Consider the following 23,054-nt stretch of genomic DNA (forward strand, 5'->3'; position numbering starts at 1 on the left):
AAACAGTAGAAACAGTGTCAGGCTTTATTTTTTTGGGCTCCAAAATCACTGCAGATGGTGACTGCAGCCATGAAATTGAAAGACGCTTACTCCCTGGAAGAAAAGTTATGACCAATCTAGATAGTATATTCAAAAGCAGAGACATTACTTTGCCGACTAAGGTCTGTCTAGTCAAGGCTATGGTTTTTCCTGTGGTCATGTATGGATGTGAGAGTTGGACTGTGAAGAAAGCTGAGTGCCGAAGAATTGATGCTTTTGAACTGTGGTGTTGGAGAAGACTCTTGAGAGTCCCTTGGACTGTAAGGAGATCCAACCAGTCCATTCTGAAGGAGATCAACCCTGGGATTTCTTTGGAAGGACTGATGCTAAAGCTGAAGCTCCAGTACTTTGGCCACCTCATGTGTAGAGTTGACTCATTGGAAAAGACTCTGATGCTAGGAGGTATTGGGGGCAGGAGGAGAAGGGGATGACAGAGGATGAGATGGCTGGATGGCATCACGGACTCGATGGACGTGAGTCTGAGTGAACTCCGGGAGATGGTGATGGACAGGGAGGCCTGGCGTGCTGCGATTCATGGGGTCCCAAAGAGTCGGACACGACTGAGCAACTGAACTGAACTGAACTGATTAAGGCTCAGTTTTTACATATTTTTACTGTAAATCACTTAAACTTCTGCTTGGGAAATAGGGTCTAACCATTAAAAAAAATATAGTCAAACCGTCTATCCTCCTTCCAGTTTAAAAAATGAAAAAAGGAAAGTGAGGCAGTATTGCCAGTACTGCTGTACAAAACTGTAGGTTAAGCAAATGGTGCCTAGTGAGATTTCTGGCATATGTTAAGTCTTCAGTGAGTATTGCCGCCACTATTTTGTATTTTATTTTAGAACCCAGAGCTGAAAAGGATCATGAATATTGTCTTATCTAATTCCTTTGTTTCAGAGTGAAAAGACTAAAGGCCAGCAAGAAAACATGGCTTGTCAAATCTTAGACTGCTGGAATAGAAGGACGATGAGTTAGATAGATTTCTTCTCTCTTTCCACTGTACTCTTTTGTCCCCCTTGACCTTCTTTTAGATCCCGATTTTTATAAAATCCCTTCTAAAGTCTCTTCCCCACTAGACTTTAAATCCTTTGCAAGCTGTGACAAAAATCTTGTTTGCCATTATATTCACAATATTTAGTACAGTACCTGGCACACAGGAGAGGCTCAGTAAATACTTGTGAAATGCTTAATGATATAGGTCTTTGTGCTCGTGGGTGGGTTAAAGGAGGCTTTTTGTCAGAATTGTCAAACTTGCAGGGTCTCTAGGAAAGAGGACTCTGGGAGTTGTGGGGGAAACAGATTGGCTGGTGGTTGTTGTTTAGAGTAGATTCTATAAGATTAATATGGGATTTGGGTGGGGGGGGATTTAGTGACCACACTGATAAAGCCTTTATACTATAAAGTTAGCTTCTCCCTTTAATGCATTAGCAGTAGCTTATGGGGATCCTTTTATAGATTCTGTAAGAGAAAAGTCTGTATTGCACCAAGTCGTAATTAAACCTTAATTAAGTAGAAATTAACTACATTATTTTGTTTGCTAATGTTCCTATACTTTAAGCCTGAGTTTGTGGTTCAGAGTGGGGCTCAGCAAAAGAGCCTTGCAGTGTCTGTGCTTCCTGTAAGGTGTGTGTGTAAGAAGAGATAGAGACAGAGAGTGACTCCTGACTCAGTCATAATAACTGCATGCCCAGTTAGTGTTGGGATGAATTGAACTATCCTGACTTGTTCCTCATTTTTAAAACAAACACATGAAAATATGAACTCTTTGAGCTGACAGATACCAGACCCATAAATGATGTGATACTGGAGGACTAACTTTAGAACTGATGAAAAGAGACAAGCCAGAGAGGTGTGAGAATGGAGAAGTCAGTCTTGGGAGGTTTTAGGGAAACAGTAGTGTGAGCTTGAGTAAAATCAGTTGACCTCATTCTATATCATTTATGTAAAATACAGGTTGTTAGACCCTACTTTTTGCTTGCTGGGCAGGGGATTTCACTGAATGATTTGATTCTTTTCACCTCTGAGATTGAAGTGTCTAGAAGTGGTTTAAAGTAGGGTTTTAAAGGGTGGAAGAAATGTGGCCAGGGCATGAAATGGAAAGGGTAAGGGCAGTTGGTGGGTTCTGTAAAAATCTCAGGATAGGATTTAGCAAGTTATATGTGGGGAATAGTCCAAACAATAACTGTCAGGGAAAGGAGACTATGAAGGAAAACTGAGGTAGTGATTTAAGAGAAACCACAAGACTTAATGATGGTTTAGGGCAGATCGTGTGTGTGTGTGTGCACGTGTGCATGCATGTGTGTGTGTTGTTCAGTTCAGTTCAGTCGCTCAGTCGTGTCCGACTCTTTGCGACCCCATGAATCACAGCACGCCAGGCCTCCCTGTCCATCACCATCTCCCGGAGTTCGCTCAGGCTCACGTCCATCAAGTCAGTGATGCCATCCAGCCATCTCATCTTCTGTTGTACCCTTCTCCTGCCCCCAATCCCTCCCAGCATCAGAGTCTTCTCCAGTGAGTCAACTCTTCGCATGAGGTGGCCAAAGTACTGGAGTTTCAGCTTTAGCATCAGTCCTTCCAAGGAAATCCCAGGGTTGATCTCCTTCAGAATGGACTGGTTGGATCTCCTTACAGTCCAAGGGACTCTCAAGAGTCTTCTTCTCCAACACCACAGTTCAAAAGCATCAATTCTTTGGTGCTCAGCCTTCCTCACAGTCCAACTCTCACGTCCATACATGTCCACAAGAAAAACCATAGCCTTGACTAGACAGACCTTAGTCGGCAAAGTGATGTCTCTGCTTTTGAATATGCTGTCTAGGTTGGTCATAACTTTTCTTCCAGGGAGTAAGCGTCTTTTAATTTCATGGCTGCAGTCACCATCTGCAGTGATTTTGGAGCCCCCCAAAATAAAGTCTGACACTGTTTCTACTGTTTCCCCATCTATTTCCCATGAAGTGATAGAACTGGCTGTCATGATCTTCATTTTCTGAATGTTGAGCTTTAAGCCAACTTTTTCACTCTCCACTTTCACTTTCATCAAGAGGCTTCTTAGCTCCTCTTCACTTTCTGCCATAAGGGTGGTGTCATCTGCATATCGTTGGGGGAGGGATAAAAACAGATATCAGTAGATGAACTGGTTTAGAGGACAAATCTTGCTAAAAGTGTGGATTTCATGTAGGCTTGGCAGCTACAGTTGGAAAAGAAAGATATCCTAAGGAGAAGTGATGTGGAACTTAAATAGTAGGTTTTAGAGGTGTCTGTAATCTCTCTGTCCAGAAGAAATATCAATAACCTCAGATATGCAGATGATACCACACTTATGGCAGAAAGCAAAGAACTAAATAGCCTCTTGATGAAAGTGAGAGAGGAGAGTGAAAAAGTTGGCTTAAAGCTCAACATTCAGAAAACGAAGATCATGGCATCCAGTTCCATCACTTCATGGCAAATAGATGGGGAAACAGTGGAAATAGTGACAGACTTTATTTTTTTGGGCTTCAAAATCACTGCAGCCATGAAATTAAAAGACACTTACTCCTTGGAAGAAGAGTTATGATCAACCTACATAGCATCTTAAAAAGCAGAGACATTACTTTGCCAACAAAAGTCCGTCTAGTCAAAGCTATCATTTTTCCAGTAGTCATATATGGATGTAAGAGCTGGACTATAAAGAAAATTGAATGCCGAAGAATTGATGCTTTTGAACTGTGGTGTTGGAGAAGACTCTTGAGAGTCCCTTGGACTTCAAGGAGCTCCAATGAGTCCATCCTAAAGGAAATAAGTCCTGAATATTCATTGGAAGGACTGATGGTGAAGCTGAAACTCCAGTACTTTGGCCACCTGATGCAAAAGAACTGACTCCTTGGAAAAGACCCTGATGGTGTGAAAGATTGAAGGCGGGAGAAGGGGACGACAGAGGATGAGATGATTGGATGGCATCACCAACTCAGTAGACATGAGTTTGAGTAAGCGCTGGGAGTTGGTGATGGACAGGGAAGCCTGGTGTGCTGCAGTTCAAGGAGTAGCGAAGACTGAACTGAACTGAATCTCTCTGTTATACTACAATAGAAATATACTGGTGGTTTTCAGAGGGATATGGCAGGATGGTGACAAGTAGCATCAGGGAACGAGCTTTCTCCCAGGTCTTCTACCGTATTCAGTACTTTACATACCTCATTTCCTTTAGCTTCTACATTAATCCTGTAAGATTTCTAAAATTCTTATTTTTCAGCTAAGGTAAATGCAGTTCAAAGAGATTAAGCAATTCACCCTAGAACTTCTCACCTCAATAAAGTGACAGAGATGAAATTGGAACTCAGGTCTCTCTTGACTCCACAAACCTGTGCTCTTTCTAGCAAACCGTCGTCAGAATCCTGTGACAAAAGACTCTGCACTTAGAGCTTTGTCTTGAAATGATCTACCTTTGTAACAGAGAGCTTCCTTCTTTCTGTTAGTTTAAATAATTTATACATTGTCTTGTTCTAAAAAGGACTTCCCTGGTGGCTCAGATGGTAAAGTATCTGTCTACAATGTGAGAGACCTGGGTTCGATCCCTGGGTTGGGAAGATTCCCTGGAGAAGGAAGTGGCAACCCACTCCAGAACTCTTGCCTTGAAAATCCCATGGACGGAGGAGCTTGGTGCAGGCTACTATCCGTGGGGTTGCAAAGAGTCGGGCACGACTTCACTTTCACTTTCACTTTGTTCTAAAAAACCACAAAGTTGTATAGAGCTGGGTAAGAAGCTGCCCAGTTATCCTGTTGTTTGAGTGAATTCAAATCCTTTTGTATTACTTTTGAAATATAGCTGTGGAAACAATGGTTCCATCCATCAGCAAACAAATACTAGTGTATGTCCATAGTAGGCAAATACATATAGACAGAAAGTAGGTCAGTGGTTGCTTAGTGCTGGAGGAGAAGTGGGGTTTTAGGAGTGATGGCTAAAGGGTATGAGGTTTCTTTATGAGGTGATGGAAATGTTCTAAAATTGTGGTAATGGTTAAATAACTGTGAATATACTTAAACCATTAAATTGTACACTTAAAAAAAAAGAATGCTAGTGTACACAAGGTAGATAACCCAATAATAAATATTCAAGGGAAGGGTTGTAACAAAATCTTATCCATATCTGGGTGCATGGCAGCTACAGTTGGGCCCTAGGAAGCTGCTTCTGCTTTTACCTAAGTATGTATGTGTTGGGGTGAGGGGCCTCACATACCTAGGTTAGGGGCCAGGAGCAGGATCCTCTCTTGCCTTCAGCTTCTTGGTGGGACTCGGCTCTGCCAGGCCTGAGAGTCTCATTAAGAAAATAGTGTGGCGGGGCGGGGGGAACTAATGTGGTATGGGTATGTGAGGGAGAGTGATGAGTAAGCAATTAATAACATGAGCTATCTCATGTTTTATATCATGTATTACCATTTGAAAACCCTTTAAGCAGTGTTTCATAAGCATTAAGTCTTCTAGCTTTCCAGCTGCATGTTGACACTGGCTGCTCCTCCTCTTCTTTGTTTGTAAGTCAGACTTATTGTGGTTGTGGGTATTTTTAGCTTAACGAGACATCCCAGAAACCATCTGGTCCCTTGGCAGTGGAAATTTTAAGCTAGAAACCTTTCAGACAATGCTGCTTTCTCTTGTTTATGACTTCATTGTGTGTTTGGAAAAGAGAACTTCCCTAGATGTGCTGGATCTGTTCTGTGGCAGAATAGAGCGGACTGCGAGATCAGTATGCTGAGGGAGAAAGAGCACATGCCTTAGAATTTTGGAGATTCATGTGTGACCTGGAAAAAAAATCACTTCCTCCGGTTCTTTGTCTATAAAATTGGGGATGCTGATTTACAGGGTTTCTGTATGGTTTAAATGAGATATAATATATTTAAAACATACAATACCTGAGAGATAATAGATTCCTAATAAATATTGAGGTTTTCTCTCCTTTCCTTAAGGAGGTCATAGGTATTTCTGTACATATTTTTATTTACTTATAAGAAATTTATTAAATATATCCACTGTGTTTCAGGTACTTGTTAGGGCTTGGGAATATAGAAATGGATGTGCACAAAGGTGGGAGGTGTAATTACTTCTCCGGTTTTTTTTAGCAAAGGTATTGTTTGAGCTCTTAAATCTTAGGAACATTATCAAGTTCACTGCTGACTGTTCTCAGCCAGCACTGAAGCCTCTTAACCTGACCAAATACTGCAATAATAATATGTATATATTATGTTGATAGTTTCCACAATATTTTCACACTCATGATTTTTGTGACCTTCATGTGATAATAACAGCATTGGGGGAGTAGAGTTATATAGGAAAAAAGCATATATATGCTACTGAAATTGAGTTGGCATTAATTTGAAATATTGTTTTCAAATAAGATATTAATTGTAATCCCTGGGACAACCACTAAGAAAATAACACATATGGGTAAAGAAATAAGAAGAAAATCAAAATGGTTATAGTAGGAGATATTTAACACAAAAGAAGGCATTATTGGAGGCATTATGGAATAAAAATGGTGTAAGACATGTAGAAAACAAATAGAAAAGTGGCAGAAGTCCTTCCTTATCGGTGATTACGTTAAATGTAAATAAACTCTCTAATTAAAAGGCTCCAACTGTAGATGAAGCCCATTTCTCTTCTGCCCAAACCAGGGTACCAAATCACTGAGCAAAAGGAATAGGTTAGGAAAGCAGTAGATAGTACTCCAGAGGGTTTCAAAGAGATGAAGCTCTTACTAATTGCATTACAGACGTCACCTACAAGCCACTGGGGATACCTCTCCTGTGCCTCCTCCCCATTGGCCAATGGGCACTCCCATCATTCCACATGCCTCATTCACAAATGCTCTGACCCTGTGGCCACCTCCCTGTGCATGCTCCCAGTGTCTGTTGAGCTGTACCCTATAGGTCTGCAAGCCTGTATTTGCCCTGCCTCAAGACTAAAGAAAGAGCCCAGAGGCAGTAATATAGACATCAGTAGTTTAATGGGATTAAAGAGGGATCTTCCATGTCTGAAGCAAGGTACTCGAGTGACATCCCACTGTGTGCAGCAGACAGTGGGCAGGACACGGCAGTGATCTTCACAACCAGAGAGAGAGGGAGGTTATTAATTATAAAGAAAACTGATGTCAGGTTGGCTCATTAGTTACCAGGGGAACACCCCTCACTGCCCCTTTGATAGAACTATCATTGTAGAGATGTTCTGATCTAAACATTAGAACAGTCACTAGCTGGGAGGGGTTAGGGTTAAGAATAATAATGTAACATGGCAATGTGTTAACATTTATTGTTATTGTTTAGTCACTAAGTTGTGTCTGATGCTTTGTGACCCTGTGGACTACAGCTCGCCAGGCTCCTCTGTCCATGGGATTCTCCAGGCAAGAATACTGGAGTGGGTTGCCATCTCCTTTTCCAGGGAATTTTCCTGACCCAGGGATCAAACCTGCATCTCCTGTGTTGGCAGACGGGCTGTCCTCATTAATTACTTACCACTGAGCCACTTGGGAAGTTCTCAGTTAACCACTTAATTCTAGTATGAATGTTAAAAGGACAAGAGTGTTGAAAAATAACTACGGCTAACCTAATTTGTTGATGAATACACAATATAAAAAGACATAAAGTGTTTTGTGACATCAGAAACAAAATGGAGGAGAGTAAAAGCATAAAGTTTTGTATGTGATTGAAGATAAGTTGTTATCAAGCATAAAATAGACTCTGATATCTGTGTTTTATGTAGGCCTCATGATAACCACAAAGCAAAAACCTACAGTAAATTCACAAAAAATACAAAGACGTCAAAGCATACTTTTATAGAAAATTATCAGTTCACAAAGGCAGGCCACAAGAGAAGGCTAGAGGAGAAGTACAGAACTACTAGGAACTGACTAAGATGGCACTGTAAATCTTTACCTATCAATAATTACTCTAACTGTAAATGCGTTGTATTCTCCAATCACAAGACATATAGTGGCAAGTTGAATAAAGAAACAAGACTCAACTATATACTGCCTACAAGAGGCTTATTTCAGCTCGGCTGATACAGGTAGGCTGTAAATGAAAAGGATGGGAAAAGATACTATATACAAATGAAAACCGAAGTGGGAAAAGAGAATGGACTTTAAGCCAAAAATGGTAGGAGTAGACAAAAAGGCATTATATAATGAAAAAGGGGTCAATTCATCAAGAAGATAAAATAATCATAAATATATAATATATGCACCCAAAATTGGAGCACCTAAATATTTTAAGCAAATACTAACAGATCCAAAGGGAGAAACTGACAACAATACAAATATTAGTAGAGGACTCTAGCACTCTACTTTCAACAGTGGATGGCTCACCCAGACAGAAAATCAATAAGGAAATATTGGACCTGAACTACATTTTAGACCAAATGAGCCAAACAGACATATATAGAACATTCCACCCAACAGCAGAATACACATTCTTCTCAACTGCATATGGAACATTCTGTAGGATAGATGATACAAGTCACAAAGCAGGTCAGCAAATTTAAGAAGGTCAGAATCATACATAGTATCTTTTCTGACCAGAATGGTATGAAACTCAAAATGAATAAGAGGAGGAAAACTGGAAAATTCATGCTCCTGAACAACCTGTTAGCCAAAGAAGAAATTAAAAGCGAAATAAAAAATACCTTGAAAGAAGCAAAAGTGGAAACACAGCATACCAAAACGCATGGGATGCACCAAAAGCAGTTCTGAGAGGGAAGTATATAGTGTGAAAGCATTAGTCACTTAGTTGTGTCCAACTCTTTGTGAGTCTGTGGACTGTAACCCACCAGGCTCTTCTGTTCATGGAATTCTCCAGGCAGGAATACTGGGGTGGACTGCCATTTCCTTCTCCAGGGGATCTTCCCAACCCAGGCGCTAAACCCTAGTTTCCCACATTGCAGGCTGACTCTTTACCGATAGAGTCACCAGGGAAGACCTATTAAGAAAAAGAAAGAGCTCAAATAACAATCTAACTTTATACCTCTAGGAACTAGAAAAAGAAGAGCAACTTAAGCCTAAGATTGCAGAAGAAAGGAAATAACAAAGACCAGAGCAGAAATAAATGGAGACCAGGAAAACAATTGAAAAGACCAGTGAAACCGAGAGCTGATATTTTGAAGAGAAAAAAATTACTAAACTTTTAGTTAGGCTAACTAAGGGGAAAAAGACTCAAAAAAAAATCAGAAATGTGAGAGGAGACATCACACTCAATACCACAGTAGCACAAAGGATCCCAAAAAACTACTGTGAACAGTTATATGCCAACAAATTAGATTACCTAGAAGAAATGGATGAATTCTTAAAAACATGCAACCTACCAAGATTGAATTGTGAAGAAATTGGAAATCTGAATAGACAAATAATGAGTAATGAAATTGAATCAGTAGTAAAATACCTCCCAACAAAGAAAAACTCAGGACCAGATGGTTTCCCTGGTGAATTCTACCAAACATTTAAAGAAGAATTAATATGCTGACCCTTCTCTAACTTTTTCAAAAAACCGTAGGGGAGGGAACACTCCCTAACTCATTTTACGAACCCAGCATTACCCTGATACCAAAGCCAAATAAAGATACTATAAGAAAAGAAGACTAGAGGTCAATATCCTTGATTAAATATTCCAAACAAACTATTAGCAAACTGAATTCAGCAACAAATTGGAAGAATCACACACCATGATCAACTGGTTTTACCCTTGGGTCACAAGGGTGGTTCAGCTCAGGTAAATCAATAAATGTGATATACCACATTGATAGAATGAAAGATGAAAATTGTAAGATCTTAATGCAGAAAAAGTATTCAACAAAATACAAATATCCTTTCATGATAAAAACTCTGGACAAATTGGGCATAGAAGGAACATACTAATACAGCCCATATATGACAAGCCCACAGCTAACATCATATGCATGAATGAAAGGTTGAAAGATTTTCCTCTAAGATCAGGAGCAAAACAAGGGTGCCCACTCTCACCACTCCTATTCAGTATAGTACTGAAAGTCCCGACTGTAGCAGTCAAGGAAGAAAAACAAATAAAAGGCATCCAAATTGGAAAGGAAGAAGTAAAATTGTCCTTGTTTATGATGGTATCATCTTATATCATCCTAAAGAAAAGAATATCCTAAAGATTCCACCAAAAAACTTATTAGAGCTAACTAATGAGTTCAGTAATAAGCCCGTGCATACACAGTCAACTAATATGAGACCCCACGTCCAAGGAGCAGTGGCTGCATGGGCGCAGGAGGGCCTAGAGGAGCTATTCCACATTCAAGGTCAGGAGGGGCGGCGGTGAGGAGATACCCCTCATCCAAGGTAAGGAGCAGCAGCTGCACTTTGCTGGAGCAGCCGTGAAGAGATACCCCACATCCAAGGTAAGAGAAACCCAAGTAAGATGGTAGGTGTTGCAAGAGGGCATCAGAGGGCAGACACACTGAAACCATAATCACAGAAAACTAGTCAATCTAATCACACTAGGACCATAGCCTTGTCTAACTCAATGAAACTAAGCCATACCCGTGGGGCCACCCAAGACGGGTGGGTCATGGTGAAAAGGTCTGACAGAATATGGTCCACTGGAGATGGGAATGGCAAACCACCTCAGTATTCTTGCCTTGAGAACCCCATGAACAGTATGAAAAGGCAAAATGATAGGATACTGAAAGAGGAACTCCCCAGGTCAGTAGGTGCCCAACATGCTACTGGAGATCAGTGGAGAAATAACTCCAGAAAGAATGAAGGGATGGGGCCAAAGCAAAAACAATACCCAGTTGTGGACATGACTGGTGATAGAAGCAAGGTCTGATGCTGTAAAGAGCAATATTGCATAGGAACCTGGAATGTCAGGTCCATGAATCAAGGCAAATTGAAAGTGGTCACACAAGATGGCAAGAGTGAACATCGACATTCTAGGAATCAGCGAACTAAAATGGACTGGAATGGGTGAATTTAACTCAGATGAGCGGGTAGGAATCCCTCAGAAGAAATGGAGTAGCCATCATGGTCAACAAAAGAGTCCGAAATGCGGTACTTGGATTCAGTCTCAAAAACAACAGAATGATCTCTGTTTGTTTCCAAGGCAAACCATTCAGTATCACAGTAATTCAAGTCTATGCCCCCACCACTAATGCCAAAGAAGCTGAAGTTGAATGGTTCTGTGAAGACCTACAAGACCTTCTAGTTCAGTTTAGTTCAGTCGTTTGATTGTGTTCGACTCTTTGCAACCCCATGGACTGCAGCACACCAGGCCTCCCTGAAGATGTCCTTTTCATCATAGGGGACTGGAATGCAAAAGTAGGAAGTCGAGATACCTGGAGTAACAGGCAAGTTTGGCCTTAGAGTACAAAATGAAGCAGGGCAAAGGCTTAACAGAGTTTTGCAAAGAGAACGCACTGTTCATAGCAAACACCCTCTTCCAACAACACAAGATAAGACTCTACACATGGACATCACCAAATGGTCAATACCGAAATCAGATTGATTCTGTTCTTTGCAGCCGAAGATGGAGAAGCTCTATACAATCAGCACAAACAAGACTGGGAGCTGACTGTGGCTCAGATCATGAACTCCTTATTGCAAAATTCAGGCTTAAATTAAGGAAAGTAGGGAAAACTACTAGACCATTCAGGTATGACCTAAATCAAATCCCTTACAGTTATAAAGTGGGTGACAAATAGATTCAAGGAATTAGATCTGATAGACAGAGTGCCTGAAGAACTATGGACGGAGGTGTGTGACATTGTACAGGAGGCAGTGAAGACCATCCCCAAGAAAAAGAAATGCAAAAAAGCAAAATGGTTGTCTGAGGAGGTCTTGCAAATAGCTGAGAAAAGAAGCAAAAGTCAAAGGAGAAAAGGAAAGATACATACATCTGAATGCAGAGTTCCAAAGAATAGCAAGGAGAGATAAGAAAGGCTTCCTAAGTGATCAATGCAAAGAAATAGAGGAAAACAACAGAATGAGAAAGACTACAGATCTCTTCAAGAAAATTTGAGATACCAAGGGAACACTTCATGCAAAGATGGGAACGATAAAGGACAGAAATGGTATGGACCTAACAGAAACAGAAGATATTAAGAAGAAGTGGCAAGAATACAAAGAACTATACAAAAAAGATCATGACCCAGACACCCACAATGGTGTGATCACCCACCTGGAGCCAGACATTCTGGAATGTGAAGTCAAGTGGGCCATAGGAAGCATCACTACGAACAAAGCTAGTGGCGGTGATGGAATTCCAGTTGAGCTACTTCAAATCCTAAAAGATGATGCTGTGAAAGTGCTGCATTCAATACACCAGCAAATTTGGAAAGTAGTGGCCACAGGACTGGAAAAAGTCAGTTTTCATTCCAGTCCCTAAGAAAGGCAATGCCAAAGAATGCTCAGACTACTGCACAACTGTTCTCACCTCACATGCTAGCAAAGTGATACTAAGAATTCTCCAAGCCAGGCTTTAACAGTACATGAACCAAGAACTTCGGATGTCCAAGCTGGATTTAGAAAAGGCAGAGGAATCAGAGATCAAATTGCTAACATCCATTGGATCATCGTAAAAGCAAGAGAGTTCCAGAAAAACATCTACTTTTTTATTGACTACGCCAAAGCCTTTGACTGTGTGGATCATAACAAACTGTGGAAAATTCTTCAAGACATGAAATATCAGACCACCTTACCTGCCTCCTGAGAAATGTGTATGCAGCTCAAGAAGCAACCGTTAGAACTAAACATGGAACAACAGACTGGTCCCAAATTGGGAGACGACATGTACCTCATTACCTCCTTTATAAGTTTTCTCTTAACTAATCTGCTATCATAAAATTTTAAGTCTTTTGCTCAAAAGAGTAGATATGACTATCCCATTCCAGAGCTAAGTAAAATCACTCAAGGAAATAATTTCTGTTTGGGATCATCTGCATGGCTACGTGTCCACCTTGTCTTCTGGTAAATTCTTATTTATCCTTTAAAATACATATGCCACTGAAGGCTTTTCCAACCCTGTTCTCACTCCATCCCACGTAATTAATTAATAACTCTTTTATGCCATTATTAGGCAAAATTATTAGGCATAATTTTTCACTGTACCATTTAACTGTGTTATATTGAATTATTTGTCTGCTCCACTGGACTCTGATTCCTTGACGACCTAGACTGTACCTCATTCTTTTCTGTATTTCCAGTGCCCAGATAATGCTCATAGGTGACTGGCATATAGTAAGTGTATGTTAAATGCTTGTTGAGTAGAGCTGTTACCCAGTAAGATCAGTGTTATAATACAGCTACTCTGGTTTTTGGTTTGCATTGTAAAATCATAATATAATGCACAAGACAAATCTTGTGATCTTGAAAACGCTTAATCACCAGGATGTAGGCCTTTGGAAGCTTAAATGTAGTAGATTAAGGGAGAGAGCATATTTAATTTTTACTCCCTACATGGGAATCTAGTGCATTGCTAGGTGTTTTATAAGTACTTAAATATTTGTTTCATGGATGATTTAGATTGCTTGAGAAGAGGTCTGGGCCTAAGCAAAGGAAAAAAAAAATGTTTCTAAAGGTGATTTAATATTGTATCCATCCTATTTTTAAAATTACTATTATTTTTAAAAGTTCTTTTTTGGCTGCACTGGCTCTTCCTTGCAATGTGTGGGCTTTCTCTAGTTGCAGCACACAGGGGCTTCTCTTGGGGAGCATGGACTTCTTGTTGCAGTACATGGGCTAAGTTGCCCTGAGGCATGTGAGATCTTAGTTCCCTGAAGGGGGATCAAACCTGCATCCCCTAGACTGGAAGGCAGATTCTTATCCACTGGACCTCTATCCATTCTATGAAGGAAGGTGAGGTGTCCCTACATTTCTCTAAGCATGAGTGAAATAGCCATTGAAGGTGAAGGTGAAGTCGCTCAGTTGTGTCCGACTCTTTGCGACCCCATGGATAGTAGCCTGCACCAAACTCCTCCGTCCGTGGGATTCTCCAGGCAAGAATACTGGAGTGGATTGCCATTTCCTTCTCCAGGGGATCTTCCCAACCCAGGGATCGAACCTGGGTCTCCCGCATTGGAGGCAGACACTTTAACCTCTGAGCCTTGGTTCCAACTCTGGAAGGCCTGGATGCCCAACTCAGCAGCACACTGTATGGGTCAGAGGTCATAAGCAAGGCCTGGGGTCAGAGGTGAGTCCATGCCCAGTCCCCTCTTCTTGTCAGCTGTGAGCCTCTGGGCAAGTTGTTTAGTTAGTCTCTTCAAGACTCAGTTTCCACTGTCTGTAAGATGGGGATAGTAATAATGCCTGCTCTCATTGGTCTTGTGTTATTTAGGCAGGATCTAAGTTTGGAAACAAAGACTTAAACCAGATGTCCTCTCTGGAGAACTCTTTCTTTGGACAGGATTTGGTCTTAGACTTATTTTGTTAATTAATGCATTTTCTGTTATAGCTGCATAGCTTTGAAAGCACAGACAAGATTGTCATCTTTTTCTTCCTTAGCAGTCATAGGCTACGGTTGACACTTTGTCTTCATTCTCTTTTAGGAACCTAAATTCCAAGATGGAAAGGAGTCAGAGCTGCAGTGACACCAGTCAGGACAGAGCAAAGAGCAGACTCCGAGCAGCCCCAGCCAGCAGAGCCAAGGTAGACCTCAGACACAGGCTGCTTCTTGGGCTCTCTCGTCCCATCCCATAGCCTCCTGCACGTGGCCACAAGAGAACGGTTTCAGATGAGAAGAGGCACAGTGGATCCTAGGCAAACTCATTATGTTGGAGAATTTTACAAAGCAGATGTGAAGGAAGAGAGTTTGAATTAGTAGCAAGATAAGTAGAATGAGGCCTCCTAGAAAAACCTTCTTCAAAATTCTAGATGAGGTTTTTTCATAAAGGTTTTTAATCTCATTATTTGTTTCATGTGTAGGAATTTCTCTAAACGGTGGATGCACTCTAAATGAGGGATTTTCTACATTTCTTAGACTTGTTATCACCCTTTATGTCTTTTCTTACACTTCTCTACCCCTCTACCATCAAGAAGGAATGATGAAGAAAAAGGTTATATATGTATGTATACATAGTCTTTTCATCTCTTTCAGGCCACAGCCATGACCCCCACCTCCAACCCCATCATCGGCGTCCTGCTATCCACCCGGAACCACCGCTGCCTCTCGGCTCCCGACCTGACTGTTGAGAAGCGCCTGCCCTTCAGCTCGCTGTCAGCCTTGGCTTCCTTACATAAGCCAGAGCGCTCTGTCAGCCCTGAGAGTAACGACAGCATCTCAGAAGAGCTAAACCACTTCAAGCCCATTGTCTGCTCACCGTGTACTCCTCCCAAGAGGCTCCCTGATGGCCGCGTGCTGAGTCCCCTCATCATCAAGTCAACACCCCGCAACCTAAACAGAAGCCTGCAGAAGCAGACTTCTTATGAGGCTAGTCCCCGGATCCTCAAAAAGTGGGAGCAGATCTTTCAGGAGCGGCAGATCAAAAAGACCCTTTCAAAAGCCACCCTCACCTCCCTGGCTCCAGAAACGGGGGACGACTTACTGGTCTCTGAAGTTACGAAGTCTAGCAAGGAGAAGCCTCTTCTGGCTTTAAATACGAGACTGTCCAGTGGGCAAGTTCTCTCTGAGTGTACAGGATCTACCGCCCCTGACCTTGATTATTTTTCCTCTGTTAGCCAGACAAAAGCAGAACAGGGCAGTGACCATAAAAAGAGCACTGAGATCCCATTGGAAACCTGCTGCTCTTCAGAACTCCCAGTGGGGGCCAGTGGGACTTCTTTGGAGAGAGAGCAGTTGGAAAGGTCAGGGTCACCCCCAGATGCCAAGTTAGATAAAACCTGTATAACAGCAACTATGAAAATCTCAGCAGTTAACTCAGTGCTACCTAAAAACAGTGTTTTGGGTGGGGTCCTCAAAACAAAGAAACAGTTGAAGACAGTGAATCATTTTGATCTGCCTAATGGTGTTCTGGCAGACAACCTAGGTGATGAGCCACTTCCTTCCTTGCGTCGGGGCAGGAAAAGACGCTGTAAGACCAAGCACTTGGAACAGAATGGCTCCCTTAAGAAACTGCGACAAAGCAGTGGCGAGGTGGGTCTGGTCCCCACAGACCCAGTGCTGCGAGAGATGGAGCAGAAATTGCAGCAAGAGGAAGAGGACCGGCAGCTGGCTCTGCAGTTGCAGCGCATGTTTGACAACGAAAGGCGGACTGTGAGTCGGCGAAAAGGAAGCGTGGATCAGTATCTCCTGCGGTCCAGCAGCATGGCGGGGGCCAAGTAGCACCTGATGGACAGTGTTACCTGTTTTTCTCAGAGGTCTTTGAGCTTGATCATTTACCCTGAAGAAATGAGTGTTCTCACTTTGGGTTTCTTTTAATGGCAAAACACTGTCAAATATGATTCTGAGAGGTTTTGGGGCCTTTGTAGACTATATCCAAGGGAACTCCGTCTCTGCCTCCCTGTGACCCAGGCCAGAAGCACTCCTCACTCCCTAGGGTGGCCCACCCCTTAGGGTATCTGGGCCAAATCTGGCAGCACCTGCTTGGCATGAGATTCAGGAGCAGAGTGGCCAGGGTTAGATGGCAGAGGAGAAAGGGGATGCCTTCTTACATTGATAGACCTCCTGACTTCTTTCAGCAGGTGGTGTTTCAAATCAGCCTTGCAGATAAAAATTAGTTCCATCTTTTTTTTTCTCCGAAGAAGTGCAACAGTGTAGTTCTCTCTGGAAAATCCAAAAAGATTGTGTTCCCCCTTCTTACCTTTGCTTCAAGTAAACATACCTAATGAAATCAGTTTTTATGCTTCTACAAAAGTTAATTTACATTCCTTCTTTAAAAAAATAACAATTAATACTATATAGTCGACAGACCACATTCATAGTCATTGTTTAATTTGGTCTTTTCAGGAGACCTCACATGTAAGTGGTATTAGCCCCAGTTTTTGATGATGAAACTGCATTGCAGATGTTCAGGTTCTCTCAACTACTAAGGGCATACACAGCCCAGACTGATTGCTGGGTCTCCCGACAACAAATCCCATGGATTTTTTCCACACTTAAGAGGTTGCCATAATGGACAGCAATCCAAGGACATACCAGGGGAGCCTAGAGAAAGCTGGCTGGGCTTTGAATATTGATTGTGCAAAATCCACGTGCAGATAATTGAGACTGACTGGAAGTGCAAACATATACTGTATAGTTATCCACATCCCTCCAGTTTACAGCCTTCTGTTTTCCTGGGGTTCCACTCTGTTAGATAAACTATGATTGGACCTCATTATTACTCTCCTTTTGGACAAGCGTTATCTGCAGTGTTGTTCTAAAATCCAAAAAATTTGCCCAGAAGTCAGGCAAGAACAGCACTGAGACTCCCTACTGTGGAAACACGGTGTCTAGCTGGATGCAGCTGGTCAATTCAGTCCCATGGACCTTTGGGGTTTATTTTCCTTAGCAGGTGACACCGTGTGTCTTTTGCATCTCTGGTGGTGCTTGGTGCTTCTGCCCATCTGGGCTTATTGAGAGTAGGGATTAAGATAGAATTTTAGGGAATCTCTGGTGGGTTGGCATTCCCTGTGCATGTATGAGCTGTTACTATAAAGTCATGTGACTAGCATTTTAACAAGCCTTTCAGATCTTACATATCCCAGTGTACACTGTCCCCCTCAGGTGGCCTCAGCTGGATGCTGCACAGTTTTTCCAATGATGTTGTCTTTGGTGAAAACATTTCTGGAACTGTCCTCATAGTCTGGAGACATCTAGACATCTAATATTCAAACTGGAAAGGACGTTAATGGTTGTCTGTTCTAGCTTCTTCCTCTTACTAAGGCAGAAGCTAAGGTCCAGAACAATAACTCGCTTATCCAGATCACAAAGGATTTACTGTATCTCCTACTTTTGATTCTTAGAAGATTTACCTCCCTACTTCTCTTTAATCTTTGGGTTATAGGAAAGAGAATTTTAATTTGAAACTAGTCAGAAGCTATTGGAAACCTTTGGAACAGAAAGTAGGTTATCAAGAGGGTTTGGAGTCAGAAACAAGGTGCAGCTGTAAAGCAGTCAGTCATTTTCTTGGGCAACTCATGAACAATTCCCAGAGGAGTTCCAGAGCTGTCTGAAGTACCTGGGTAATCACTGAGATACGTGGGACTTCCTCAGTGGCTGCTTTGGTGGGGAATGTCACTCACCTGAACATGTGTGTTCTGTGTGTCTGTGCGTGCACACGTGCAGATGTGTGTTTAGAAGATATACACCAATCTCATTACTTCATCTTCACACCACTTCAGTTTTAGGTCCTCCCAGCAACATGGGCCCTCCAAAAGCTGCTGGAGGGCATATTGGTGCCCAGGATAGAAAAGCTGGCAGTAGTCTGTAGAGGACAGGGAGGGTGACTTACTAAATACCCTCAGAGATGTCAGTTACTGCCATTTCATGGAGTTCCTTTTTGATCTTAGTAAATGTTATTGGAAGGCTAGTCTCATTGGTAATAGCAGAGACACTTATTTTTCCACTTGTCACCTTTTTCTGTATCTCCAATAATTTGAAAAACTTTTCAGTTGGAGCTAATTTTAGTTTTTGGGAAAAAAAGATGAATATTTTTAATAGAAAAGATATATATTTTAAATATTTCCCCAAAGTAATACTTTCATTTTAAGAAATTGCTTAGTAGTAGCAACAAGTTTCAGCATCAGGTTGCAGAGTGAAAATCTGTTACGTGAATATTCCAAAAGCTGAATCCAGTTTAGTGACCCCCTACTGTGGAGCCTTGAATGGTACTGACAGTTGTTTCCAGACTTCCAGCTGAGCAGCAGTCCTTCAAACATAGGCAAGTAGTTTAGGCTAAGGAAGGAGGAGGGTTAATCTTTCATCTCCCTGGCTTTGGAGGAGGGTAAAACCACTAAGATATTATCTGTATTTTAACAGGCTTCCCATACTTAACTACTAAAACCTGAACACTTCTGAAAGAATTCCCCTCCCCTGTTGCTTAATTGTGAAGTTGGCCACAAATGGAGTTGTTGACATGAATTCTTTAGAGAAAAAGACACGGAAGGAAAACAGAATGATGGGGAGGGTTTGTGAGCTAGAATGAAAGATACGCTATCTCCCAAAACAAACATTTCTCACAGATCATTGGAATCTGCTTCACCATAGAAATTTCCCACGTTCTGTTTACTCTGTTTCTTGTGTATATGCATTGTGTTTTTTCTTATTAAAGGCGAAGTTACGAGAGGTTGGAGGATGGAGGTCATCCTAATGGGAAATCCAAGAAACATGGTTCCTGACAACGGGGCTCAAAGCCCTTTTTTTAACAAGTGGGAAAGATACTTTGGGAACATGTTCATGACCCATTGATTGTATCTGCTGGAAGAAGTTATCTGGGCCTGTTGGGTTGATGTCAAGTTTGGGGATTATGTATCCAGCCCCGGGCCCCTTTCATATAATTGCCTCTTTTTAGAAGGTTGATTCTTTCTGGCTGAAGCTTCCCAAGAAAACCTTTTGTAAATGGCTTCATTTATTTTTTTAAATGGAATCTTTAAATTTTTGCCTGGAGGAAGCACTAGTGATGAATGCCTTCTGTGTTTTTTTGTTGTTGTTCATTTTCTCTTAAAAATGCCCTTAAGAGATTAAAGCTGCTTAATTAATTGCTATGTGATTACAAACTAACTAAGATGGAAAGCTGCCACTGGCTTGACTGGTGAAGCTGATGACCGAAGGCTGTATTGCTCATCCTTTTTGTTCCATTTAACAGGTATTTCCTGAGTTTCAAACTTTTGCCAGCCCTGTGCTGGGTCATGGATATAAAGAAGGAAAGGACAGTCCATGCTCTTAAACTCAGTGTCTCCTGGAATGTATTTGAATGCATGTGTGGCTGGAGAGTTCGTTAACGGTTTCATAAAGGGCCATAGTGATGATCTTGGATGGCCCATTCAAGGTACCATCCAGCACCCTTGGACATTTTAGATACCCCCATCAGTTCTGTGAACTTGACTGCAATATTGCTTTCTGTTTCTGAAGTACTTTTACCAGAAGAGAATGATCTTTCTCCTCCCATGATTATAGGACAATTAGAGTTCTCCAGGAGCTGCTTTTAGCATAAAGCCCCAAGAAATGAGGAAGACTGTGGATCACTGACATGGTCAGAGGTGGTTCAAATCTCAACTTAGCAACCTACCAACCTCTCCATGAACCAGACCTGTCACCAAAGCTAGCAGCAACTTGGGATTCTTTTCCTTTTTCTTGCATGGCTTTTCATTGAGATGGAAGGCCAGCTGGTGAGGAGGGGAAGAAAAATGAAGGCTGGATCATCATCACAAAATGTTATGTAGCTGGAATGGGCATGGGGATTACCCAAGCCACACTATCCCACCCGATGCCCTCCTTCTCTTTAAGAAACAAGGAACTCGGGGTTCAGTGCCCTGTGTCATATTTTGTACTACAGTTATCTAAGGTCTGAATCAATAGTCCTCTAAGTCCTCGAAGCTGCACACACACACAATTTGCTCATGAAGGAGATAGCCAAATGATTATTTTAACAGGTTTTTCTTCCTGCTTTTTTTCAGATAGAATTAAAATGTACCCAGATCCCTTGAATACACAGGGAACCACCCGCCCCGCCCCATAGTGAGAGTAATGTGAACATGAAATCTTGGGAAATGATATATTTTGACTGAACAGCCTGTCATTTTTAACTACCAGGGATTAGAACACAGTCAGCTCTTCACTTTTCTTTGAAAATCAAAAACTCCATAGGGACTTAATTTTCTCGGCCAGCCATTTTTTAACAACCCACAGATTGGTCATTTGGCTTGGCTTTCAGTAAATACAGCTACTTATGTTGTGACTCAACGAGAATGACTTATTCTTGTGTCAGTGAGGAAGCAGGTCTGCTTTTTATTTTCTGAGGGGTGGAAAACTCGGAAAAGAGGCTGCTTGAATAGGCTTTACTCCGAAGATGGTCCAGAAATGCATCTTGACACGTGTCATCACAGTTAAGATAAATATACAGAAGTCTTCAGTTTAGAAACTGGTTATATTGGATGAAGGAAACGTGCCAAGACTGAATGTGCACATTGTTCTATGTATTATCAGTATTTTTTTCCTAAGAAAAATATTTACACACTTTGCTTTGTGAATAATTGCTTCCTTAATGCCTTGTCTCAGTAGTTGTAGGAGGCAAACTCAGACTGGGGTGCCTCCCTTTCTACCTTTTCTGGGGTCTTAACAACTAGTTGGACAAAGCCAAGGCAAGGCCAGGCTTGTTCTTCCTTTCCTCTCATTTAATAAAGGGTAAAAATAGGGAGTGTACTCCTCAAAGATCAAGCCGTGAGAGCTCAAGAGCAGCTTTTGGGCCCTGGCTCCAGATGGTGGCAAATTCTCCCTTATTGGCCCTGCATTCTCCCCATGCTGTGCCACCAGAGGCAGGGGATTTTGCTCAGTGGTTCAACCCTTAACCTCCAACAGAACCTTAAAAGTTCCAGTGAGAATGGATAATTATGTAAGGGAAATATGATTGTCTCAAGTGCCAACTAATGGATTTTCTTGTCTGTGTGTGACTGATGTACATTCTCCGTACAGTTATCCTTAAGGCCTTAGGCCCTTACACCCAGGAAAAAAATAGTTTGGATTTTGGTTTTATTCAACCTGCTGTCTGCAGTAGAGTACAGAAGGGGCCTGGATCCTTGGCAGTGCCGCTGCTAGATGCCTCCTTTCCAACTCTTCAGAAAGAGTGTTTTGACAAAGAGGACTCAGAACAGGGCATGCCTATCAGGAATGCTTCTGCCCACACAGGACCAAATGGGATGATGTGTTATTTGAACAGTACTAGAGTGCATTCCTCAATGCAGGTTTGCCAGGCTGAGGAGAGGCCCAAGTTGAGAATACAGTAAAGCAAACTCATGAATGTTCTGTTTCTAGTCAAAGTCTTATCTCTGGAGAGCAATCTCAGGCAAATCTGAGCTAAGTGTAGACTGTATATGAGTTCTGGTGCCATTTTTGCTTTAGAAGATGCCCCATATTGGAATGTCTTGCTTCAGCATTCAAAATGATAGGAAAACCAGTTTATTCAGATGGTATCCATGTGGAATAACAGAAAGGTAAGAGCATCTAATCTAGATAAGTATAGCCTCTTCAGGATAGTCTCATACAGGTAAAGGACTGGCCTGACTGGGCAGAGAGAGCAGATATGCTCTGGGCCAAAAAGCAGAGTTAGGATTACTGAGGGACTTGAGCAGATGCTTAGCCCAATGACTTGAGCCATCCACTAGTTTTCCCAACAAAGGAAGGGACAGCCTTCAGAGGGAATGAGCTCCCTGTCACTAGATGTGCAAGCACAAACTGAGTGATCTGCTGGGGAGACGGCAAGAGACTTCCTGCCTTGAAGCTGGGCGAGCATGTTCTCAGGAGCCTTTCAGGCCTATGAGCTTATGGTTTGATAGGTGTTTCTGGCTGAAGGGAGCATCCCAGATCTGAATTCGAACCTAGTGAGGTTTACGTGAATGTTGGGGTGGATTCTCTTTCCTAACGTTAGCAGAAGGGTGGTTTTGGGCCTAGGTGATCCAACGTGGCAATTCAGCAACAGGCCCCAGCACAGGAGTGCCGTGGAGGGTAGCACTGTAGGTATTACCTGAATTGGTCCCAGTGCCTGTGTGAGTGAGATGGAACTGACTTCGGAACTTGGCATGTCTATGAGAGTGTGTGTGATCGTGCGTGAGACTATCTGAACTTGAATGTGTATGTCTGGTATGACACAGCTTGGTGTAAATATGTGTCTGGCCCCGTTTGTGGCTGTGGTTGAGTATGATGGCGTGCAAACACTTGTGTCCTAATAGTCTCACACTTGGGATACAGCAGACACTGCACCACAGACCTGTGGCGACCAGACTACTTCTGTAATCGCCTTAATTACACCTTAGGTTGTGAGACTTAGTGCCTTGCTGTGGATCCTTCATTTCTATGCCACCACTTCCTGGACCCCAGGAACTATAGGCCAGGTCTGACTTGTAGGCACCTCTAGGAGAGCAGTCTAAGGAGCAGTCATTGGCCAGGTGACTAG

General features: G+C 42.1%; 1 protein-coding gene across 1 annotated transcript in view; it reads left to right on the forward strand.

The window, feature by feature from the left end:
- RNF169 (ring finger protein 169) overlaps positions 1-19,648 on the forward strand; it is an 88,175-nt gene extending 68,527 nt beyond the window's left edge. Inside the window, exons 5-6 of the mRNA XM_069553091.1 lie at positions 14,556-14,655; positions 15,104-19,648. Coding sequence (XP_069409192.1) covers positions 14,556-14,655; positions 15,104-16,288 — 1,285 coding nt within the window. The 3' untranslated portion in view covers positions 16,289-19,648. The remainder of the gene's footprint in view (positions 1-14,555; positions 14,656-15,103) is intronic.
- The last annotated feature ends 3,406 nt before the right edge of the window (positions 19,649-23,054 follow it).

The sequence above is a fragment of the Ovis canadensis genome, chromosome 15 (genome assembly GCF_042477335.2).
Source record: "Ovis canadensis isolate MfBH-ARS-UI-01 breed Bighorn chromosome 15, ARS-UI_OviCan_v2, whole genome shotgun sequence".
Classification (NCBI taxonomy): Eukaryota; Metazoa; Chordata; class Mammalia; order Artiodactyla; family Bovidae; genus Ovis; species Ovis canadensis.